This window comes from Phoca vitulina, unplaced genomic scaffold, assembly GCF_004348235.1.
Source record: "Phoca vitulina isolate PV1807 unplaced genomic scaffold, GSC_HSeal_1.0 scaffold35, whole genome shotgun sequence".
NCBI classification, from domain to species: Eukaryota; Metazoa; Chordata; class Mammalia; order Carnivora; family Phocidae; genus Phoca; species Phoca vitulina.
Genome location: NW_022589738.1, coordinates 4,404,078 through 4,419,047, shown reverse-complemented (window position 1 = coordinate 4,419,047; position 14,970 = coordinate 4,404,078). Strand labels below are relative to the sequence as shown.

The window sequence follows — 14,970 nt, the reverse complement described above, 5'->3', positions numbered from 1 at the left end:
AGATTGAGGTATTGGCATGAAATTGAGAGAACAATGGCACACCTGACTCCACCGGCCAACCCAGACAGAAAGAACAGAGAGAAACCAGTAGAAAGGCATGGCTAGCCATGAGAGACCCTAACTGATCATGATTTCTGACCTCAGTGGGTATTTTCTGGATGCTGAGATGGAACAGTGTAGTCTTATCCAATAGAATGATTAAGGTGCTCATCATTTCAGAAACTACTTCTTAGGCTCTTGGTTAATTCTTCAGAGTGTGCCTGATCAAGTGCTAACAGCTGAGTTACATCCTTCTGGATTTAACTTTGATCTTAAGTTCTAGTCTATAAATGAGAAATGCAAGTAAGAAACATCCTTCTGGATTTAACTTTGATCTTAAGTTCTAGTCTATAAATGAGAAATGCAAGTAAGAATGAGGGGTCAATTTATTTTAAGTCAATTTATCATTAAATACCAATGTGCACAGTTTCAAACATTTATAAATATCGCAATTTATAGAAAATTAATGGAATCTTAAAATTATTTTGAACAGGATTTAACAATTATTTACAATTAACTCAACCTACTTTTGTAGAAACATAATTATGTTTAAAAGTACCCTCAACACAAAGTAATAATTTCACAGTACCTTTCTGTAGTATTTTTGTCACGCGAGCGGCAGCTGCATCAGTAAAACCCAAGTAGACTGAATAATTTAGAAACAGCACAATCAGAACTGCAAATGCAAGCTACCATTAATTCCAAACAAAACAACACCTTTTATAATAATATATAAATATTTTCCATTGTCAGCCCTGGTTGAAGAAAATATTAGGAGGCAGTATTTTCTTACTTGTAGTAAACAGAAATTAATTTTAAGATTTAAAAAAATTGACATTAGGATGCTAGATTAGGTAGGTTTTTATAACATGTAATACTAACCATTTTGAGAAATTCTTGGTTTCACTGGAAGCCATTTCTAATTGCAAACCTTTCTTCAGTTGTACTAGGACAGTAAGTGGAGAGAATTGTCTGTGATCCCAAATAGAAATTACACTTGCTTACCAGCAACTAGTAACATATTTGGATAGAAACAGATTCTTGGCTTTATTCCTAAGGTTTTCTTCTACTTAAGTGTTTAACCTTTTTTGCTATTCCCTCAAAAGGATCCCTAATATGTCTAAATTATGTCAAAGGAAGGCAACTTTATATGGACTAGTGCTTGTTTGAAAACAATATTTACCATAGTATTCCACAGTTTTGTCTTTTTCCTTTTTTTTAAAGACATATATCCAGCTAAAACAATTAAATAAAAAGATAAGGTATAAGAAATATAGTTGAAGTCACAATAAAGTACATTTTCTTTTATTGACATGGAACATATACTCAAGCTTTAAATGCTGGCTCTTTAAGAAAAAGTTTCTCCTTGTAAATATGCATAACAGTTGCCCAAAAATGTATACAGTGTTTTCCCCAAAATATTTATACACATAGTGGTCCAGTTAAGACCAGCCCCATTATAACCTACTGAATACAATGTGCTCTGAATTTATAAACGGGCTACCCTCTGTATATAAAATATATAGGCATGTATGTTATACATACAAAGTAAGAAATATAAAAAGGAGAGGTGAAAAGAAAAAGGGTTCTTCCCTGTAAGATCCAGACAGAAATTCAGTGTAATTAGTGAGATCATGTAAAATGTACTCTTAATTTATAAATGGGTTGCCCTCAGTATATAAAAAATATATATAGCCATGTATGTTATACATACAAAGTGAAAAATATAAAAAGGAGAGATGAAAGAAGAAAGGAAAAAGCGTCCTTCCCTAGAAGACCCAGACAGCAATTCAGTGAATTAGTGAGACCATGTAAAATGTCCGACGAATTTCAGTTTTGGCAAATACCTTTCTGGAAAATATCTAAGTTTGAGAGTACTAAATTTCCATTTTAAGGATTTAGTAGAGGTGTCCATTTAAACATTCAGGGAAGATGTTGTGGTCTCCTTAATATGCAGAAAAGAGGACTTTTAAGGTCTGTTAAAGAGAAACAAAAAGCCACTCATTTTTAGCTGGTTAGTAATCACCCCTTAGTCAAGTGTGTGCAGTGCAGAGAATCAAATCCTAGACCATCAGCGTTTGAGTGTGTTTGATGAAAGATTCCAATGAAGGACCTGAATTCTTCCTAGATCTCAGAGGGAATGGGGCAGGACGCGATGGCAAAGGAGGGGTCAGCCCCCAAGGTGGCTGGTCCGATCTTAACTCTTGATGTTAAAAAACACACCAGATGTTTCTATAGCATTCTTTCTGCTGCATTTTCTTTATTTCAAGCCACAGGTCTACTTGGAGGGTCATGCAGCAAGTGGCTTATAAATAAAATCAGAGTCTACGAATAGTGTCATCACATTAAGAGACAATCGCTGGATTCTCTCATTAGGCAAAGAGCTTGCATCTTTGGAATCCATGAGTTGGTATCATTTACGGGATACCTAAAACGGGGGACAAAAACCACATATATCAGCAACAACATACACGCAATTTAGGAGTTAAGGCAACGAAGACTATTTAATCATTTGAGCTACACATTCCACATGATTTCTAAATACTGCTTCACAGTTAAAAATGCAACAAATATAACTAGGCCAATTCCAAAATTAGCAAATATTAACACTATTGCTAATCGTTTGCCAAGGCAAGTGACTCCCACTGTTCTCAAATCCCAGCACATGTTACCAAGAGAGAGAAGCGAAAGATGGTGACCGTATCCCTTCGGGAGCCTAGGAATTTAGACAAATAACGTATCCCTTAGCTTAGAGATAAGCTGTATGTCTCAATTTTGATAGAGAGTAGGCCTTTTCCTCCTTCACAGTACCAAGGGGGAAACAGGAGAAAAAAAAAAAAATCAATGAAAACATTCAGGTGCAGTATTTTCCCTCCTTTTCCAAATCATCGTCATGCAGCCAAAACAACAACAACAAAAAAACCACCTCAGGATGATGAAAAAATGATATAACTTTTCCTAAAACAACTCATAAGTTTCTTTATAAATCTAAATGACTTATTTTTGGATTATCACAATATTTGGAAAATATTTTTGGATACCCATTTTGGATATTTTGGAAAATTACAATATTTGGACTTTTCCACCAAACATTCCCAAGAAGCAGAAAGAAAAGAGACATCTGTGAATTCTGTATAGACTTGTGTATACAGAAGCCCTTCATAAGGTGGAAAGCACTAATACCAAGATAAGGTATTGTTTTTATGAAAGCAGATTTGAATAAACTTATCCCAAATATGAAGGATACGGAAAATGGTAGCCTAGTTTTAAGTTCTCATGCAAGTAACTCATATTTTATCATTAAAAGATAATCTAATGTTCTGCTGATGTAAACACTTTTCATTCCATATTTATATATAGCGCTAAGCTAATGACGTCAAGCTGAGTTAAGGCTTGTCGGATTTCTACAATCAGGTGCTCCCTCCATATCAATAAAGTTTACATTTTACATGTTAAACCCAGGTCAACATCTGATTAATTACAAGAAATAATTTAACTCTTTCCCTTGTTATGAAGATTTAAAAAAAATTTCACTTTCTTGGTAACATATGGAACAAGTCATTGCCATGTAGTCCCTTAAGCCTCAACTGGAAGAAAAATCGAGCTGTCATCAGGAATAGCTCCCCAAAACGATTATTACATTTAAATCATCACAGGTTATGCAATGTATTTCATAACATGCTGAGCAGTTTTATTTTTCTAAGAATAAGCAGAAGTTAATGTGCAAAAAAATAATTCGGTTTTAAGTTTGACTCCCCTTATTTTAGCAGTAATTTTTAAAACTTCATCTCACAAAATATATTCTTTTAACTAAAATAAAAGCGACTATACATGTTCCCCAATTTTAGAGTTTTTCCAGAGACTCTGCTAACATACTCTGGTGGAAACTCTTACCAGAACTGAAATATTTAGACCCACGTGGCAAGTTTTCTTGAGTATGAAGAACTTATGTACGTTTGAAAGCCAATTGAATTAATGTCAAAAATCAGACTTTAGTGTCCACCTGTCACCCTGAAAGTCCTCTCATGGAAGCTTTCACAGCACGCTCCTTTCACTTCTGCTTCCTGCTGCGGCTGACAGCAGAACGTGGCCCCTCAAAGAAACTGTCATCTACCAACAATAAGAGAATTAAGCAGAGCCACAGTCCTCAATTCTGACTGCTCCGAAAGATTAACTGGTCTCACAAATTAGACCTTTCAGGGATTTTCCAGGTTCCTCAGCACAGGAAGAATGAAAAACTCTAAACATTTTCTGCCAAGTTATACACAAATACATTAGTGCTAACTAATAAAATTGTCTAATTTAAAGAGTAACTGACCTGAGATGTACCTTGCTCCGATTAACATTACCATGCTACTCACTATAAAAAAGCCCAAGGGTAGACTACAGAAGATACTAGGGTCACCTGTGGTCATCCAAGTAGAAGGGAATTCCAGTCAAGCAAACCAAAAGAGAGACACATAATTACAATATTTGTGTTAAGAATCACATGACAGCAAAACAAAATTAAGTTATAAAAATAGTATACTCATAAAAGCTAGCAGAGTTATTACTTCAAATCAAAAATATAATCAATATTGAAGGCTTATGACAGTTAACAAACAATATGGGTAGCATGCCACAGGTAGCCAAGAACATAATACATATATAAACCCACATAAGCCTTCCACTGGCAAAGCTGAAGAGAGTTGGTGGAGAACTTTTTGGGAGGCTGTTGACTTTAGCTTTTTTGATTCTTACCCCAAAGATACTAAATGAGCAATCCAATCCCCCCAAGATTCAAGGTAGAGATCCTTTAGTTATCAGAGAAGAGTTATACTGGTCTACTAAAAATGAACTTCAAACCCTATTTTTGCTAAGATACTGGTTTTGTTTTCTTTTTTAAACAGAATTTGCTATGTAAGGAAATGCACCTCACAGTCAATATTAATTTAAAAACTAAATTGTAAACGGGCACCTGACTGGCTCAATCCGTGGAGCGTGGGACTTTTGATCTCAGGGTTGTGAGTTTGAGCCCCATGCTAAGTGCAGAGGTTACTTAAAAATAAAATCTTGAATAAACTGTATGAATCCATATATTTTTTAAAAGATTTTATTTATTTATTTGAGAGAGAGAGCACAAGCGGGGGTGGGCAGAGGAAGAGGGAGAAGCAGACTCCCCGCTGAGCCCACGTGGAGTCCCATGCAGGGCTCCATCCTAGGACCCCGAGATCATGACCTGAGCTGAAGTCAAGATGCTTAAATGACTGAGCCACCCAGGCAGCCCCATATTTTTTTTAATCTATATATGTATGTATGTATGTATGTATGTAAACTCTACACCCAACATGGGGCTCAAACTCATGACCCCAAGATCAAGAGTCGCAAGCTCTACCGACTAAGCTAGCCAGGTGCCCTGTGAATCCACATTTTTAAAAAATTGCCTGAGAATATGGTTGTGTTGGTATTTTCTAACTAATTTCTGTCAAAATCCCTTCCTTTAAAGAAAATTCTTTATTTACATATGCTTTTCTTGAATTTAAAAATTATGTATCTCTATTATTTAATGCTCTTTTAGAAAGAAACATATTCAAAATTAACCTCCAAGTTTTAAGAATATGCAACCACTGGATGAACGGGCTTCGTTGAAATGCAGCTAGTTAAATATTTGCTATGGGCATAGTTTTTGATATAATAAACTGACAACAGTCATTTATTTGCCTTTTTGGGAAAGGATTGTTTTTTTTTTTCCCTGCACCATACATTTCTTTCCCTTAGAAGGTAGATTAAAAGAGGGGTACAAACCATTTTCCTCCATTTTACCACTGCTTATGTTATTTTTCAGATAAAACCAAGGTTTCTTTTTGTTTCCATATTTGTGGAGACCACATTTTAATTTGATTTTAGGAAAGGGAACATATATTCTTGTTCTTTTAGAGCAAGCCATCAGTTACACTAAGTTCTTTTTTTTTTTCAGTTAGGCTAAGTTCTAATCACTAATTTCCTGATATGGCTACAGTGAGTTCTAGTTTGCAAAGAAGACCCTGAGGACTATCTGCATTTACAAGTCCTTACCAATTTAGGTGGCATTTATTTATTTATGTATTTATTTTTAAATTTATTTTATTTTTTTTATTATGTTCAGTTAGCCAACAGGTGGCATTTATTTAATGAAAATATATCCCTTTTGGTCACACACACACACACACACACTTACTTGTTATCTGATAGCTGTGCATTTTAAACCAATTTGACCTGTTTTCAAAATGTTGTTTCGGTGTGTTTGGAGTGCAAAGCCAAGCTTATCGTTTATGATAAGCTCTCTCTAAAAAGTATCAAACTCCCAATCACTTCTACAACATTTTAAACACATGTCAAAATGTATATTAAAAATTATTTATAATATATTCAAATATAGTTAGAAATAGGAAAATAAATATGACTGCTTCAAAAGTGCCAAACTGCTTTGGAGATGAAGCTAACATAATATTTTCCCCATAAACTAAAGCAATTTAAAGAGCATAAAAGACCAGGTAGCAATTCTAATATCCTTTCAAGATTATTAAAATAGGATTCTATCTGTACTGCGACTATTATAGAGCTTATTGATATTTAGTCATATATAGTTTATACTGCTTAAATAAATACAATTGGCATGTCACTAACTGAATATAATTCTGAGTTTATTACACAGCTTAGAGACTCAGTATTATACATGAGAGTGTGTTTCATAAATCTACTGAAAATCATCTTGAAACTCTTAAATGCATTGCAGTCTGAAACAAAAACAGAATGTGAAGAATCTAAACCTCTCAATAGCAGAAACTAAAGAAATCATGAAATTGTCTTTCATCAACTTTTTCTTATGTTTTAAATTCACTGACAGTGAGGTATTCAAACAAAGTGAAAATGATCAGTTGGTTTTATGGGAACTTTGCAATTAAAATTTGATCTTCAACTGCTAGCTAGTAAGGTGTGTGTGTGTCTGTGCGGTGCAGGGAGGGACAAAGGGACGACTGTGCCATTTAAAAAAATCCAACAAGTCAACGAAAACATAGGACTCAACTGCTCATTAGCCATTGATTAAGGGCAACTGGAAAATAAATCAGGGTCCATGTTGTTATATCTTGCATAGCAACTAGCACCGGGCTAGGAAAACACTTATGATCGAGAAGTTTTGTTATCAAGGGTCTCAAAATCACAAAAGGTCTTAGTAAGAAAAGCTTTGCCACCATTTTGGAAAGAAAACGGAGTCTCAGAACAAAAGATTTAAAGAAAAAGGATATTAAGCTTATTTAGGAGGTAAAAAAGCTTCAGGTAGGAACATCCAGGACTGAAAATACAGATCAGTGATCTGTGGTAATGGATGGTTCCAGAAGTGTCTCCTCAAAGCCAGATACATTAAAAGTAATTTTATATTCACTTTTGGGTTGGAAGGCAGGTAATATTTCATTTATAAACTCTTCTCCATTAAAGTGTATGCTTCAATATATTATTGGACATTGTTCTATTTATTATGTTCTAAATCTTCATTTAGCAAAGAATTAATATATTATGGCATATTAAAGGCACGTTTAAGTCTGTTTAATTATCAAGTGCATAGTAAAGGCAGCTTAAGGCTGTCTATGACTGAATGGCTTACTTAAGCCCAATACCTTCCTACTTAAGTTTTCTATTTTCTGCCAAGAGCATTTCCCAATCGATGATGACACTTCTAATTTACTATTTGGTACATTTCTTCCTCTCTGATTCCAATGAGTTCTTAAAACGTACATTCACTAAGAACTTGGAATCAGCCTAGGAAGTAGAGAAACAGATTCTGAAATTAACATAAGTTTTGGTTGGTTCAGGCCATGAAGACAGCCCCCCAAAAAGGTAAAAGGAGACACTTAAAAAAAATAAAGAAAAGGAAGACTCTAGTTGATTTTCTTTTTCATTGAGAAGAAAGAAATAATTTTACTTTTAGAAAGCTCAGTTACCCACTGAAGTACCAGGAAAAAACTAATAAGGAAAAGAGAGGGCAGGATAGAATTAAGTACGTTATCTATCTGATAATTTACATTTTATGTTTAGAACTTTAAAGTGTTTTCAAGATGTTAGAAACTCTGGACATATGATAATGCTTTTCTTCAGAGCAGCCTTGCTAAGTGTAAATAGTTAGATACTTAAATTAAGTTATTTAACATACTAAGGCAAAGCGGCAAGAAGAATAAAAACATTTTTACCACTTTCCGAAGACTGAGTTGTAACCCAACCCACTGACTTCATCACAGCTTTCTTCCATGTAGAGTAACGAATTTCACTTTCTAGAAATAGAAGGTAGGAAAAATACACATCTGAAAAGTAGTTTATGGAGATAGTCTAAGCACTGTACTTATGTTCGCTCAGCATTTTCAACAAATTGTGACACATATTCAACTGGCATGGGGCTTTACCAGAACTTGGATTTGGGTGAGATACCTGCTGGAAGGTGGAGGAGAAATTCAGCATGGTGTTCAGGGTGAAGGGAGACTGGGAGCCAGGCTACCTATGAAGACCAGGCCATTCACAAACAAGTGGTGATGAATTAGAAAGGGATTTCCATTGGATCTGTTCTCTTTCTTGTGGGGAGGAAGCGGGGGAAGCTTCGGATATAGGGAAGGGGTGTACTGTAATGTGGAAAGACTAGAAGGAGAACTGTTAGTCAGTCTAGCCGAAGGATTTAACAAGTATTGATTCTTCATAAGATTCAAATTGCATTCCTGTGATACAGGACTTTTTTTACGATGGAAATCCACAGTAAGAGGACTAAACAAAAATGGGCACCACTGGTGCGTCCACCCACACGCACTCCTCCTAGTAATGGGGAGGCTTGCAGGAAGGTGTCCCTGTCAGGCCTCCTGGCCTTGCCACAGCACCTGAAGCCTGTGACACCTGAGTGACACTGCTCAAGCATCACTTGCTTCAGAAAGCTTTCCAGGGCCCCACTTATACCCCTCCTCCCTCTTCCCACACCACTTCCCACACATCTCAGGCGACCAGCCACCACAGTGAACTGTCATGGCTTTGTCTGCCTCTCCCAGCATACGTGAGTCTCCTGAAGGGCAAGGACTTCGTCTTAATCATCTCTATATCCCCACATCAGGACAATTTCTGGCCTGTACTCAGCTCTAAAAAAAGTTTGCTGGAGAATGAACTACTTATACCTAGATGCCTGTTACACATGTGCGCGCGTCCGTGTTGTGTGGGGAGGCGTGGGGCTGGGGAAGGGAAGGACAGCTGACATAACCGACCACCTCTGGGCCGAGGCCTTAAAAAATGGCAAAGAAGGCTGTCCTCAGAAAACAGGAAACCCTTTGCACAGAACTTCCTTGCTTTAAGAGTGGGATTAGCATCTCGAGACCATATACTCACTCTGAATGTTATTTGTTTATTAAAAAATTGATTTTTTTCAGACGTAGAAATTTTTTCGAGCCCCCATTTAATCCAATATTAACAAATAAAAATTACCTACAGATAGAATATCAGATTTTGAAACACATTTCCTACATCAAGTTACGTGGTATACTGTCTGTCTATAAAATTACTAGTGTTACAATCCATTTTCTTGTACGTGGGAAGGAATAAAATTAAGAAGTGCTGGCTTAGTCTTCCAGAAAATTAAGGAGAAATGCATTTGAGAGCTTATTTCCCAGTACTGCAAAATCTACTTTGATGCGATTTTATACATAGGTTTTTGAAAGGCTATAAAATCAAATTCAATATATATAAAGCCTTATTTTTGTACTCACATTTATTTCAATTTAAGAGATGCACCACTGTGTTTTATAAAGGTGTCGGTCAGAGCCCGTGGCTTAGCTTAGCTGGTTAGGACAGCAAATCAGGTATTTGAGGCTCGCTTATTTACTGTTGCTGCTTTTGTCAGGCTAGCTCTGCCGGGCTTAAAAGTTCCCAGGATGTCCCTTAGGCCAGCTAATCATGTCCTAAACCTGGGCCACTGGCACCACAGACGGTCAGCTCCATGGCTGATCTATCTCCCTTCTTACTTTAAAAAAGGCCATGTTAGCAAGTTAGAAGCAGTGTCATCCTTTTGCATGAAAGGACTGTGAACAGTAGAAGTGGATGGCAAAAAAAGTGATTTTGGAAGGTTTTTTCTTATAATAAGGAACTTTTTCCCTCATTCAGACTCAGTGCACCCCAACATGCTTAGTAGCCAATCTAAAACAGTAGCATTTGCTATTTTGCTTAGTTTCTGAACTTACGAATAAACAGAAAGGCAAACTCTCTCTCTTTTCCATGGTATACCATTAAAGAAATTATATATTTTTTTTTTAAGTTTTTTTTTTTTTTTTTATCTGAGAGAGAGAATGGGAGACAGAGAGCATGAGAGGGGGAGGATCAGAGGGAGAAGCAGACTCCCCGCTGAGCAGGGAGTCCGATGCGGGACTCGATCCCGGGACTCCAGGATCATGACCTGAGCCGAAGGCAGTTGCTTAACCAACTGAGCCACCCAGGCACCCCAAAGAAATTATATTTTTAAGTAATCTCTACACCCAACGTGGAACTCAAACCGATGCCCGCAAGATCAAGAGTCATGTGTGCTCTACCGACTGAGCCAGCCGGACGCCCCTAAATTTTCATTTTTTTAAACATACCTTCAGCATTGATCTGGGGTTCAAAGCGCTCCATTGTGACCGCAGACAGATCCTCGGGTTCGAGACTCCAAACGCCAACTCCTTCTGCGGCCCCTGCGGCCATGGCAGCTCCCAGGGCGGTTGTTTCGGGCATCGAGGGCTTCACTGAGGGAAGACGGCAACATCAAGATCTTTGCAGTTACGTATGCCTAAAAATACCAGTTCTTCCGAAAGAAATATTCCTCTCAGAATGCAAAGGAATGAAGGCTTACTGACCTACTGGTATATACAGAATGTCTGCTTGCAACTGCATAAGAATTTTGTTGTTGGTCATTCCTCCGTCTACCTGCAAATGACTGAGCGGAATTCCACAGTCGCGGTTCATGGCATCCAAAATCTTAAATGAACCAATGCAATGCACGTAATTAAACTACTACTCCATAATGACATCTCTGAAAATGGCAGTCTTCTACTCAAAAACCCTCAAGAGCTTCCCAAAGCCTACAGAATCAAACTTAGATTTCTTTTTTTAAAGGCTTTTTTAAAGATGTATTTATTTATTTATTTGACACAGAGAGAGAGAGAGAGAGAGAGAGAGAGGGAGAGCACAAGTAGAGCGGCAGGCAGAGGGAGAGGGAGAAGTAGGCTCCCTGCTGAGCTGGGAGCTCTATGCGGGGCTCCATCCCAGGACCCCGGGATCATGACCTGAGCTGAAGGCAGACGCTTAACCAACTGAGCCACCCAGGCGCCCCTCAAATTTAGATTTCTTATTCTCATCTTCCAAGCCTTCCTTCATGGATCACACCAACCTTTCTTCTCACTACACCTCTGCCCTCACCCGAAGAACCAGCCATGCCAAATACCCCAGCTTTGCACCCTGGTTTCCTGCCCTGATGCCTATGCTTGTGCTATTTATCTCCTTTACCTAACATGTTCTACTCAACATCCTCCCAACTGTAAAACACTCAGCGCCTGGCGGATGACAGGAACTCAGAAGGTAATGACAATTAACAAAAAGAGGAGAAACTTGTACTTATTAGAAGAGAGCTTAGGCAGGCTTAATTTTTGATTAGGTATTTAATAATGAAGCATTTAATAAATTTTCAGCATTAATATATAATTTGTTTGAAAGTGATAAAAGCGGACGAAATACAAGAAAAAAAGCCCTTATTATTACCTCCCGGGTTTGGAAACAAACAGCTTCCAATGCAGCAAAAGCAATATGGCATTTATTGGTGAACTGGGTGAGCCCACAGATGATCCTAAAAACACACACAAAGATTTTTAAGATTAGAGTGGAGTACACGAGTCAATCTGAAATGTCCTGAATATGGAAAGGTTGACCTTGGTGGACAGAGAAGTTCAGGGGAAAAATGCGTATTAAAAAAAAAAAAACTGGACATAAACAATGAGCAGCTTGGAAAGTCCTTATGGTCCACAATCCTGCATCCACATAGGGAAAAGTCCAGGATCCAAATGAACAGATGACAATAATGCAACACCAAATCAGAATTCATCTAGACGATGTCCCCTGGATACATAATTGGCAGAGGCCTTGAAGATAAAAGATCGTAACACTGACATGGATGTGGCAGGGGCTTATTGTCAGATGATTTATAACTTCTTGCAATTTAAAGGTTCTGAAATTAATACTCTCCAAACAGAAAAGGTTTCCTCAACACTTTAAGATCATTTGAAAATAGATAGGAAGCTAGAAACTATAAGCTATTAGCTAATTTAGTAAATAAATCAAGACCTGTAAAAGCATACCTCATATTCAATTCTTACCCTCTTGCACTGGGCTCCCAGTAAGGTGCATATAACCCTGAAAACGCGGGGACGAAATAGCAGCCATAAGAAGTACCTACTTCTTTAGCAAGTTTTTCTAATAATAAAAAAAAAAAAAGAGAGAAACAAAAATCATTCTAAAATATTCTATTACTCTAGTCAATAAACACATCTGTATAAAAAATTAGGATAGGGCTTTTGATTTCTTATTTACTAGTAGAGCAAAATGTTCCGAATTAAAGATGTAAGCTGGGAGCAACAGAAACAAACTTCCCCACATTGAATACCTCCCACTACAATGTAACCCAGGCCAAGAAATAAAGGAACTGGATTAGTTTCATTAAGGTATTTTAACTCCTTTCCACTATTCCTAAGGTGGTTGACTACGAGATGAAAAAGTAGCCTCCAGTGCGTCCCCAGTAAGAAATGTGCTTCTGATTGTCTCACCTTCAGGCTGAAGTAAACAAGTAGATGAAAGAGTGGGTAGATGAGTTCAAAAATAATTATCTGTACTGAAAATAGTCATGTTAATAGTTAAATGATAGGCCCTGGGGTTTTAATGCTCACTCTAAGAGTTAAAGTTCTTTCTCATCAGGTAAATGTAACTAAACTACTTTACCTGTAGATTCTGGCCATCTTTGCTGTTCGATTTTACACCTGGGTAATTTTTATGCCCTACCTTGCCAGTTTGTTAAGTGGTGGCTACCACTAATTATGTCAATTTGTTGTTTTATAAATCTTCACAAAATAGTCTTTTTTATATAAATCCAACTCGTAATAGGAATCCATATCATTTAATGTCACATATGGCTCAAAGTACAATTATTAACAGACCGCAAAGGTAAAACATTAAAAATTTTCATTCTTTAGATTCTAACGCTTTGTTAGAACATACTCACCAATCTCCTCTGAGGTCTGTATAATTCCAAGATTGTCTCTCAGCCAACGAATAACAGCACCGGCTATAGCTACAGAGCCCTGCGAAGGAAAAGGAAGCCCAGAGAGAATATACGGCATCACTATAAAAAGATTTTGTTGAGCATTTCTCAATGTATGACACTCCAAGATGGACACAATTTAAAAATGTCAACTTTGGGGCTTTTACAAATATCATAAACGAGGTCTACTAATGCAAACATAGTTTTATCTAGGTCATTAGAGAAGTTTTTTCATGACACAGGGCAAAGAAGTGAACCCTCCAGCACACGCTTGGACCTATCCAATCTGCTGTTCTATGGACTGCTGCTCAACCATGAGGTAGATTATCACCCAGAAAACATTCCCACCCTATCTCCCCAGTTATCAGGGAAGGCCACATTAAAAGTTTTTTTCAAAACCATTTCTTGTATCTGATAGCATATTAAATCAAGCAACAGTAACAAAAAAGCGAAGAAGCTAACTACAAAGTAATTATTCAACAAAATCACCAAGGGATGGGGAGGCAGGGAGGAGGCTGTGGCAATAAGGAAGAAAACGTACGATTTGGAGTCAGATAAACAGGCTGAGTCCAAGTTCTAGTTCTTAACTGCTATGTGATCTTAGGCCAATTAGTTAGGCTTAGTGAGTCTCCATTGCATGACCTATAAAACGGTGGTGACTATCACAACACCTACTTAAACTACTATGAGGCTCAATATGAGCACGGAGGGGAAGGTTATTACCCAATGTAAATATTAGCTTCATTAGTTTTTTCTGTGTTAAAAAAGTATAATCCAAATTCCACTGACTGATGAATGGACAAATAAATATAGTATATTCACACAATGGAATATTATTTGGTCACAGGAAAGAATGAACTTCTGCTATAACGTGAACCTTGAAAATATCACGTTAAGTGAAAGGAGCCAGTCACAAAAGACCATAAAGTTCACCATTCCATTTATATGAAATGTCTGCAAAAAGCATATCCATAGAGACAAAGAATAGATTAGTGGATGCTTAGAGTTGGGGTGGTGCGGTTATTCTTTGGGGCGATGAAAATGTTCTAATGTGAGGCTGTGGTGATGGTTGCATGACTCTGTATATACTGAAAACCACTGAACTGTATACTTTAACAGGGTGAATCATGTGATATGTGAATTGTATCTCAATAAAGCTATTATAAAAAGATCCTGAGGAGAAAAAAAAAAAGTACCAGCACAAACCATTAGGAATTTCAAAAAAAGTTTTTTGGTTCTGATGTTTTATTCATACAGATTATTAATGTAAATTACTTCCAGAGTCACCCCAAACCAAAACATCAGGTGAGATTAAGTACAGAAAGCAGAATGTTTTTTAATCTGTTGCCTACCTCCTTGCCTCCAATTCAATTAACTGAATTACAGATGGTCACCCCTTCTTGCTGTCAATTTCCAGGATATAACTAGACGTGGAATATGATGATTCATTCTATCATTCATAGCTTCTATGAGAATAAGTCATTATATGTTACTGGAAAGCTGCAGACTACCACAATCGTTCTCTTTATACAGCAGCTTTTTAGCTATAAAAAATTACTAAGGAAGAGATCTGACATCACTGGGCAAACTTAACCAGGCTTTAAAAATGGGAA

General features: G+C 37.1%; 1 protein-coding gene across 8 annotated transcripts in view; it reads right to left on the bottom strand.

Moving 5' to 3' along the window:
• Nucleotides 1–407: 407 nt before the first annotated feature.
• The window catches only part of GK (glycerol kinase), a 75,463-nt gene continuing 60,900 nt past the window's right edge, over nucleotides 408–14,970 (bottom strand). For 4 of the 8 annotated variants that reach the window (XM_032426541.1, XM_032426542.1, XM_032426544.1 and 1 more), the window contains 7 exons: nucleotides 13,319–13,397; nucleotides 12,420–12,516; nucleotides 11,809–11,893; nucleotides 10,908–11,028; nucleotides 10,653–10,796; nucleotides 8,244–8,324; nucleotides 408–4,444 (listed from right to left, as the gene is read on the bottom strand). In XM_032426541.1, coding sequence (XP_032282432.1) covers nucleotides 4,320–4,444; nucleotides 8,244–8,324; nucleotides 10,653–10,796; nucleotides 10,908–11,028; nucleotides 11,809–11,893; nucleotides 12,420–12,516; nucleotides 13,319–13,397 — 732 coding nt within the window. In that variant the 3' untranslated portion in view covers nucleotides 408–4,319. Of the gene's footprint in view, nucleotides 4,445–8,243; nucleotides 8,325–10,652; nucleotides 10,797–10,907; nucleotides 11,029–11,808; nucleotides 11,894–12,419; nucleotides 12,517–13,318; nucleotides 13,398–14,970 lie in introns of those variants that run through there. The other 4 variants (XM_032426546.1, XM_032426547.1, XM_032426543.1 and 1 more) reach the window with 3 other exon arrangements.